The 10104-nt window shown below is 43.9% G+C and overlaps 1 protein-coding gene across 1 annotated transcript; it reads right to left on the bottom strand.

Annotated features, from left to right (window-relative positions):
- Positions 1–285: 285 nt before the first annotated feature.
- Positions 286–7550, bottom strand: LOC134058023 (coagulation factor X-like). Its single transcript, XM_062515082.1, has 6 exons — positions 7515–7550; positions 5944–6057; positions 5220–5360; positions 3296–3546; positions 2396–2513; positions 286–1613 (listed from the first exon to the last, which is right to left on the bottom strand). Exons 1-6 carry the CDS (start codon positions 7525–7527, stop codon positions 1072–1074), a joined length of 1179 nt encoding a protein of 392 aa, XP_062371066.1. The 5' UTR covers positions 7528–7550; the 3' UTR covers positions 286–1071.
- Between the last annotated feature and the right edge of the window lie 2554 nt (positions 7551–10104).

The following is a 10104-nucleotide window of genomic DNA, read 5'->3' on the forward strand; positions in this document are numbered from 1 at the left end:
GCTGACTGCAGCAATTCCACCTGTTTGTAGAGTTGCATTTTGAGTGTGTCAGTCTGCTTTGCCCACAGCACCTGCTATGTGAAAGGAGTCAGTACCAGCTCAAAGCCTGAGAGAGATGTAGCAGTTGTCTAATGAAGTTCAGTGCTCCTCAGAGCACAGGGGAGCATAAGAGATTGGAGGAGCTTTGGAAAAGCCATCAGGATTGTTATGGGGTAAAACACACGATGAATAGAGCAAGATGGGGCAGAGCTTGTGAAAAAAAAAAAAAAACAATAAACAAGAACAGAAAAGAAAGAATGTTTTATTTCATACGCTGGTGTACATCAATATTGCACCCAACAGAAACATCTTGAACAATACACTTGCAAGGAGCTTTCCAATCTTCAGCCATAAACAATCCTGAACAAGATATGCAAAACAGTGACCATGCACATGTATTTTTCTGATGAGCAGAATGTACAAATAAAATTAAAGTATAATCCTTATAAAGCAAAACCCCTTTTTAATGAGGTGCTGTGATCAGATCAGGCCATTTTGTGGAACATGTGGTTATTTTGCATCAAACATTGACTAATTGTGTCTCAGCTTTTGCCATGCAAGATCCTCTGCTCCCTTAATCTTCTGAGCACATCTAAAGGAAGAAGCAAAGGATGGATTCCAGATTCCCTGCTGTGCCAGATGGCTGCAATGTGAGGATTGACTGGCACCCATCCTTCCTGCTTTCATCATGATTAGTGACTGTTCAGAGCATGTTTAGGAGCCTCTGGTAGGAGCACACAGCAACCAAATAGGCCATTGATAATAAAAACAAAAAAGAATAGCAAAAAAAAGTGAAAGACACCACTCAGCAGCCTCTTTGCTTGGGAAAATTCCCTCATTCAACCAATTCCAAACACTTCCACAGACTACAGAGATGTGATTTAAAGTCAGCAGTAATACAAATGGAAGCAGACCATAACTTTAAGGAATCAGACCTCAAAACAATCTTAGCAGATGTGCAGGAAAAGAAAGTTTCCGTTCCCAGTTCTGCACCTTGTCAGCCAACAAGAAGGATCAAGGCACACATCACCACTACAAACTCATGACTGTTCTTACCCAGCGCAAGAACCGGGACAGTTTGGTATAGACACCATATTTGCCTTTTCTTGCACATCCTTCCCCCCAGCTAACAATTCCAGTAACAAAATAAGTATCCTTATATCTGGTCACATGGGGGCCACCACTGTCTCCTTGGCAAGCATCTTTTTCCTCTGAGTCATAACCAGCACAGAACATGTTCTCAGTTACTGGAAAGTTAGTGGATTGCTTGCAAGTGGTCGTATTAACAAAGGGGAGTTCAAGCACCTTCAGTTTTTTGGGGAGTTTTCCACCATCATATTCACGCCCAAAGCCACTAACCCTCCCAGATTTTTGGTTCATCAGAACTTCATTAGCAAAATCTGCTTTGGGGAGACACGCTGCGATGATGTACTCTGAAAACCTGATGGGTTCCTTCAGCTTTAATAAGGCGATGTCATTATCATAAGTCTCAGCAATAAATTTGGAATGAACGAGTATTTTTTCCACAGTGTGCATTGATTCAGACTGCTCTTTCTTCTCTCTGTCCACTTCACCTGCACAAGAGCATTTGAAGAGTCATCCATGCGGAAAAAGTTCAAGAAATAAAGAACACACTTGGCAGAGGCAAAAGTAGTATATTCATTCTGAGTTCTTTGCCCTGGACCTTACATCACAGAAGGAAAATGTAAACAGGTATGACAATATTTCTCTACAGCAACGGCATCAGTTTTGGTCCCGAGATTTGGTCTATGGAGATTTGGTACAAGTTTACATAAAGGCATAAGCTGATTCAGCTAAGGAAATGCAACTTTGGGTGGAAGCACTGACTAGAGCTTGAGCCTGGCTTAGAGGAGAGGACATGGTCTGCACTACAACAGTGCAAAGGTGAAGCTGTGTCGATGCTGTGTCCTGGCTCAAAAGGGAAGCAATGAGCAATCTGACTTTATTCTTTTGTGCTCTAGTCAATGAGTCACAGCTTTCCTGAGGGCTCCTGCAGGAACAAATCTAGGTGTTTCTGAAGTGCCAGGAATGATGAGCTTCTTACAGAAGCACTGCTCTGCTGAACATATTGATAACCAATATTGCTAGAATATTTGACTGTAATCACTTCCAGCTAGCTGGTAGAGAAGAAAGAGAAGCACCATTGCCACCTTCCACATCAGCTGCTCCTGTTGTCACAAAGCAGGATGCTCACAATAACATGAAATTAGAAAGAACAGCACAAAGGTAACAAACCTTAATGAATCATGAATACACCTCACAGGATATCTAAGGCACAGAAGGTTAGGCACAACAGATACTCCCACCTCAGAGAGGAAAAGAAATAGTCACTCACCTACAACAACTTTGATTTCTTTGGATTGGTTTATGCAGTGAGCTGCAGTAAGTATAAAATTTTCATTCAGAATAGTTCCACCACAAAACTCTTCTCCTTCCTCATCTAACAGAACAGCCTGGGAAGCAAAACCAGCAAGGGCAGAAGGAAGAAGTGCAGTTTAATGTCAATGAGCTATAAAGAGCTAACTGATTTCTCTGCATGCTACAGAGATGCTTCTTACTGCAACGTGTTCATGACCCTCCAGTCCCCTCCTAGTATTGCATTCCCAGGTGCAGAGGCTACAGACTGACTTCTACTGCTACAGAGTCTCAATTGTCTTTACCTGAAGTTAACATCTGGCTTCCACATTACCTCACTCCCAGTGCTGCGTAATGTCTTTCAGGCACTGACTGACTGAGCAGGCAGAGTGCAGACTCTGGATCACCCCATCCCTTGGACTTAGGCCTGACAAGAATGTCCCAAATACAGGAATTTATTTTGGCTGGCCCAAACCCAAGAGTACAACTGAGACAGGAGGGTGTATTTGTGTAGCAAAATGCTGGCTTTATCCGCTTTATCACCCTGCTCTTGGGTGTGCTGCCTGAGTGGATGGTCTCAGACAGAACCAAAATGTAACCTGCAAAAATGGCCTGGGACACCAGCATGACCCAAAAGTCCTCTCTGGAGATAGGGTAGGCAGTTCCATCTAAAATGTCACAGTGCCTTTTGTTTTGACACCGTGAGGCTGCAGTTTGCAGAACAGCACATCCAAGTGCCTGGGGTCTCACAGCTCATCTATGTCTCACTGGCATGTGACATTGGTCATGTTCAGAAGGCAACCAGCTGGAATGAGGCACTGCTCATCCTCCCTCAGAGACACACTCTGCCCACATGCAGGGCAAACCCCCCCCCATTTACCTGCCATGGGCATTGGCCAGGAAGACACTCATCCCCACCAACTATCCTGGCAGTGGCATATGGATTCCTGCTGCTTGTTCTGTTGTCAGGTGGAGGGGTTGGGCTTTCTGTGGTAATTGCAAAGTTCTCCTCTGCACTTGTTTCATTTGCAGGAGATTCTCCCTGATCACTCGTTCCATTGTTAGAGTCAGCAGGTGAAAGAACAGACCTTTTGTTCCTTGCCTCAAAAACTTTTCCACAAGGATATTTTACTGTAAAGAGAAGATGATTAAATTGTGAAATTGAGATAAGAAATTGAAGATGAGAAATCAAGAGAAATTGAAGATGGAGAGACACACCAGCAGAAGAAGATACTCCTTGGAAATACCATCTCACAATGTATATTGCCACTTCCACTTTTCCCAGACAATAGAAAAGTCTTGGCACATGCAACTAAGAAGGAAGACCATATGGTTTGAAAAATGAGTGCTATTTTCACATGGTGATGCCTCTCCTTCAGTTTCTGTCTCACAATCATTTTTTGAAAGTATTTAAAATTTAATACATTATCCCAAATTATTTACATTGACATATTCATGTAGTTCCTCTTAATGAAATTGATTTAATTTGGAAATGGAGTGAAGTGCTTTATTTTAGGAATAATATAAATATATATTACCTAATTTTTATTAGCTGTAAAGTATATAAAACCTGATATGGTATCAAAATTGTTGACTTATCCCTCACCTGTGGTATTTTGCAATACAACAAAATTGTACATATGTACATAGCACTAGACATAATTATCTAATCTCTTCAGCTGCAAAATGATAAGGTTAAGTGCAACCTAAAGTATAAATTTTTTGTCCAGCTGCTCTTTTGTATGGCCTCCAAGTGCTTAAGCAAAGATCCCACTATGATTACTTTTCTCAGTGTAGCCTCATCTTGAGTCCTTGTACAGTTTTTAGCATCTACATTTTAGAAAGGTATAAAGCTCTTAGAGAGTGCCCAAATGAGGGCAACAAAGACATTGCAGGGCCTTGAGGGAAAGCCGTGTGAGGAGCAGCTGAGGTTACTTGGTCTGTTCAGCCTGGAGAAGAGGAGACTGAGAGGAGACCTCATTGTGGTCTACAACTTTCTCCTGAGGGGAAGAGGGGGAGCAGGCACTGATCTCTTCTCTGTGGTGACCAGGGATAGGACACGGCATCACAGAATCCTTTAGGTTGAAAAAGACCTCCAAGATCATTGATTTCAACCTTTGACAGATCGCCACCTTGTTAATCAGACTATAGCTCTAAGTGCCACATTCAGTTATTTCTTGAAAAATCCCCAGGGATGGTGAACCCACCACTTCACTGGGCAGCCCATTCCAGTGCTGGACAGCCCTTTCCATGAAGAAACTTGAGAGAATGGAAGGAAGCTGTGCCAGGGGAGGTTTAGGTTGGATATTAGAAAAAGTTTCTTCACCAAGAGGGTGATTGGGCACTTGAACAGGTTCCCCAGGGAAGTGGCCAAGGCCCTAAGCCTGAAAGAGTTCAAGAACTGCCTGGAAAACACTTTCAGGCATATGGAGGTATTTTTGGGGTGGTCTAGTAATAAACCTGGAGTTGGACTTTGACAATCATTGAAGATTCTTTTAAAAACAATATATTCTCTGATTCTACGATGTTTTTTTCTCTTGTTAACAGCAGAATTTACTCTGACAGGGCTCTCTGAGAGGCACCTTGCAAAGGGTTGAAAATAGCTTAGATTTTGTTCCACTCCATAACAGAACCTCACAAATGGAAAGCTGTTGAAATGTAAATCAGTTGGCCTCACTCTTGAATCTATGTCATGTAGGATACTGCTGGTTCAAAAGACATTCTTCAACTGTAAACCAAGACATCCCTTAACTGTGAACCAAGTCTCACCACCACTGCTATTGGCTTATCACACGGCTTCGTACCTGTTGCAACACAGTGCTTGCCATCCTCTGCTAGAACATACCCATCTGCACAGGAACACACTACATCCTTCTGTCCATCTCTCCTGACGCTGCAGAACTGCTCACAGTCCCCGTTGTTTATTCTGCAGAACTTTGGTATGACTATAAATGAGAGGTGGGAGAAAAACTGTACATAAGCACGGACTTCACAGAAGATCTGGAAGCTCTCCAAAACAAAGCACACCTTTCTTAAAACAGGATCTGTACCTCCACCTGCCAAGCACCTCAAGCACTTTTTAGGAATAACTGATGTGAGTGTGTGAGTGCTGAACATCAGCACTTGTGCCTTACAAAGCAGCTGCACCCAGCACACCAAATGCACTTGCCAAGTCCAAGTGAGCCCAGTGGCCACGGCATGGTGAGCTCAGAAAAGCAGAGACAAACTGTCAGGGGAAGAATGAACAAAGCACTAACAGAGAACATAACTGTGTAAATCCTCACACAATTTTTCCCTCCTGCCCTAAAAACTCAACTCCTCATCACTCCCCTCATTCCTCTGACTGAACCTCAGCTCCACATTCCCACTCTTACTTCTGGGCTAGTGATACTCCCTCCCGTGCCAAGGTCATGGTGGCAGCTCAGTGCCACAGAAGTGAGCCCCAGGAAGGATTTCCATGCAAAACATGTTCCCTTGCAAGACTCCCTGGGAAGTTCACCACCACAGCTCTCTAAAGCAGCAACTTACCAAATTCACAGTTCTTGCCTTGATAACCATCCAAGCACGTGCAAGTGTAGGAACCAATTCCATCTTTACAGTGGCCACCATAGTGACAAGGATTTGAACTGCATTGGTTCCCATCTACAAAAACAAACCAAAACCCCAATTACTGTAAGCGTGAAAGCATTTTCAGTGAACATGGAAGGGCTCTTAGTTTTCTTAAGCCATCTTTCATCCTTCCTTTTGAAATACAGGTTTTGTGAGTTGCCACATTCCAGATGGAATAAATAGTATAAATGCAGCAATTTCAAACCTGTAATGATTCACCTCTATATCCTCTGTTTTGTAATCTTTTCTTGGTGGCTACTGTATGCTTGTACACAAGCCTTTTTTTGTGGGAAGATAAAGTGATACATAGTGGTCAGTCTACATAACTTTCAGTGAATCCTGTAAAACCAGACAGGACTATTCTACATTGCAACTACTGGCTAAATACCATGAACTCTTATTTCCTTAGAAATCATCTCAGGCCTTCTACGTCTCTTGCCTGCAGAGCTGTTCATTTAAAGACACAGATGCTGGCATACTTAACAGAAGCTAATAAACCCCTCAACCATACGAAACCCTGCTAAATTCACATAAGCAGGCCAAACTTCCCTTCTGTACTGCTTAGAGCACCAAAATTTTCCCACTGTACCCACTGAGGTAGGATTTTGAGCTTGAAGTTATTACCTCTTACCTCATGCTGCCCATATCTGTGCTGGCATCTCCAGCTCTGCAACTTTTCTTCCTTTTCTGGACACAACCGGCTGACCTAACTCCAGTGCCTCAGCCACACATATCTCATAAACTCAGTTACATGGAGGTCTGAGAAGTAACTCTGCATTTGGACACACATTTCATGTAGCAGCTTTTTCTCCCAACTCATTCCTTCTTGTGCTCACTAACATCATCTTTCCCATTTAGTGCTCTCATGCAAAAAATATCTCCCCTCCTCACACAGGTTCTCTCGGATCCACTGTTTCATACAAGAAGTAGGATATCCAGAAAAGTGACACTTGCTTAATAATTCATTGCTTTAGACCAGACAGATTTCAAATTTCTAAATTTTAGCACTTGTTCTTGCCAGAATAGGTGGGACAATTTATTTTACCAAGTACAGCTGTGATGTTTATGTGGAGAATTGGAGGAATCACAGCGACATATGGGGTAGAGTTCTTGTTCTCCTCTGCGAAGTTAAATATTGTGGGCCACACCTTGTCCCTCAGTAGCTTACAATTGGATAGTAAGGATTATTATCACATCTCTTAAGAAAGTGAAGAATAGCCCATTAATTGTTCTGAGCATTTGAAAACACTACCTATCAACACACTGACCCCATAATTTACACTGACACAATTGTCAGTCCAAAATGGAATTCCCCATGTGCTTCAGCCCTGGATATCATTACACTGCAGCTGGCAAAGGGAAGCAAGGCAGAGACAGCAGAGCTACCAGGTTTTCACTCGTGTCCCCTGCCCTTCAAAGCAACAATATTCACAACTACTGGCGTGGTTTAAGCAAAGCAGCACAAAGCCAAGTTAAAGCAAATACTCTACCTGTCTGCCTCATCTGAAGGAAAAGGAGGACAACAAGAAGAAGCCACACTGTCCCACGATGACCTGCTGTGCCCATCCTCAGAGCTCACTGTGCATCACCCACTGCTTTCTCTGCAGGGCTCTGGGGCAGCTGCTAAATGAGAAACACCATGGTGCAAAGGTCACTCACTCATGAGAAAACAAAACCTCTGAGAGCAAAGTCTGCACTCAATGTCACCACGGCACAGTGTTAAGGCACAAAAAAAGTGTGTGCTGCAGCAATGCAAAAGCAGAAAGGCACCCCAGAAGGCAGGATTGTATCAGGGCACCAAGTTTGCAGGTCTTGGTGAGCACATTGCAAAGACACTACCCACCAGCTCCATCACAAGCATCAGGACAGAGAACAATTCCCCAGATTCATTAAATTCTATCCCATTATGAAAGTCGGGGGGTGTTATTGTTTGAAAGCAAACCAGTAGTATATCCCAAGTCAGAAATACAATTTTAAAGGAAAATGAAAATAAATGCAGTAATACAGAAACATTGGCAGAGTCAGAATACAACCTGACACCCTGTTGGTCAGGGTGTTGGTAGCAGTCCAATTAAATGGCGGCTGCAGTCCTCTTGAAGTGATAGGTGTGGTTCTGTTGAAGCAGTGGTCCAGTAGAAGGGTTTGATACTCCTCTGAAGGTCCAGTAGTGGTTATGGAGCTCTTGACCTCTGAGAATTTAGTGGATAAGGCTGACTGTGGTGTTCCAAACCTCAGATTATATCCAGCTAGGAATGCTTGGTTCCTCCCCCTGGGTGGAGCATCTCACAATGGGATGATGTAATTTGATCAGTCATGCAGTGGAACTCAATAGACCATTAACAGAAGATATCCCCTGGAGCTAGCAGGGATGATTCATGAAGGAGATAAGGAACACTGCCCAGCCAGGTTTTAGCAGTTCATGAAGATGGTGAGAGAATACATACTTTTGGGTAACCTTACACTGTAACCTGAGACAGGGGGTTGTGGGTTTCATGTGCTGTTTTCTCTTGTTCAAACCACTCCAAGGGGACAACTCTTGACAGGGCATGTGGTCTGGGAAGCAGGCTATGGAAGACAATCCTGCCAGCTGAGTCACCTGTGCCTGGGAGCAGTACACAGGAAGCTTGCTCTTACCATGCTAGTGCAGGGCACAAAGGCATGATCCTAACAGTGACACTCTGCTTGTGTTGCTCACCTGGAAGGGCTGCCAAGGTCACCCAGCCCAGCCTATTGAGCCATCAGGGGATCAAGTTGATCTCTATTCTAATTTTGGCATGTTGGCCAAGGTACCAGGGAAGAAGCTCTCGGGAATGTCGCTCCCCGTAGGACACTGAGCCTGCTGCAATGTCATTTTCTCCCATACTGTAGCATACCATAACAAAGAGCAGCTTGTCCACATTTGTTCCTTAGGGCAGTGCCCATCATGCTGCACACCTGACAATTACTTACATCTCCCACTCTGGAAGATAACCGGCATCAGAGGTTTCACTGCCCCCCTGGGAAAATCTACTGCAGGGCTTCTCTAGTTACTGGGCTTATTTGCCGTCCTTCTTTTCTTCCCTTGACTCTCAAGACTGGCTTTTCCTTGAAGGTAGAAGAAGCCTGAGCACCAGAGGGTTGCTTAGAGCCTCTCAGTCCATCATCCTTGGTACATGCCAGCTTTTGCCTAAGCCAGCCGTGCCTGCTTGCCAGGAGGAATTCCGGCATCTGAAAATCCATTGGTTTACTCAGCAGCTGTGTGTTGTGTCCTTTTCCTGGATTTTCAATATGTTCAAATTTGCTATGTGAAATTAGTCCAAAAAAAGAAGAGTTGTGCTTAAATTCCTCCTTCTGTTGGTTGCAGAGCCTAGGTTGCTTTGGACCTTTGATAGGGGTGCAGAGGCAAACAGATGTTTCACTCGTGTTCTCTCAGCATGGCAATGATGCTGGCAAAGAGCAATGGACATGAAGTGATGCCTTCAGCGACCTCAACACCTTACAGCCCAGTCTGAGTTTTGCTTCTGTCCTCAAGCTCCGCTTAAGTAGGAGAAAGCCTTAGCAAGAGTGCATAGGTAGGATTTGGATAGGATCCAGACCTGAGCTTTTCCTTTGAAGAGGGATCTTCCATCCTGATTGAGCACAAGACATAGTACCTGTGGGACAAAGGATTTGAACAGGAATCCAGGGGACAGAAGCACTCAGGGAACAAACAGTGCTGAGTAAACACTGAAGTAAGACCACCAAGGAGTTACACCGGTCAAAACCTTCAAGCTGGGGCAAGTGACCTGCCCGCTCACTTTCCTGCCCACAATTAGTGCTGACTGCAGCAATTCCACCTGTTTGTAGAGTTGCATTTTGAGTGTGTCAGTCTGCTTTGCCCACAGCACCTGCTATGTGAAAGGAGTCAGTACCAGCTCAAAGCCTGAGAGAGATGTAGCAGTTGTCTAATGAAGTTCAGTGCTCCTCAGAGCACAGGGGAGCATAAGAGATTGGAGGAGCTTTGGAAAAGCCATCAGGATTGTTATGGGGTAAAACACACGATGAATAGAGCAAGATGGGGCAGAGCTTGTGAAAAAAAAAAAAAAACAATAAACAAGAACA

The sequence above is a fragment of the Cinclus cinclus genome, chromosome 2 (assembly GCF_963662255.1).
Source record: "Cinclus cinclus chromosome 2, bCinCin1.1, whole genome shotgun sequence".
NCBI classification, from domain to species: domain Eukaryota; kingdom Metazoa; phylum Chordata; class Aves; order Passeriformes; family Cinclidae; genus Cinclus; species Cinclus cinclus.

Coding starts and splice junctions, on each gene's coding strand:
- LOC134058023 (XM_062515082.1), bottom strand. Junction 5,361..5,943: donor AGGCAAGAACTGTGAATTTG/GTAAGTTGCTGC, acceptor TCTCATTTATAG/TCATACCAAAGTTCTGCAGA. Junction 3,547..5,219: donor CAAGCACTGTGTTGCAACAG/GTACGAAGCCGT, acceptor TTCTCTTTACAG/TAAAATATCCTTGTGGAAAA.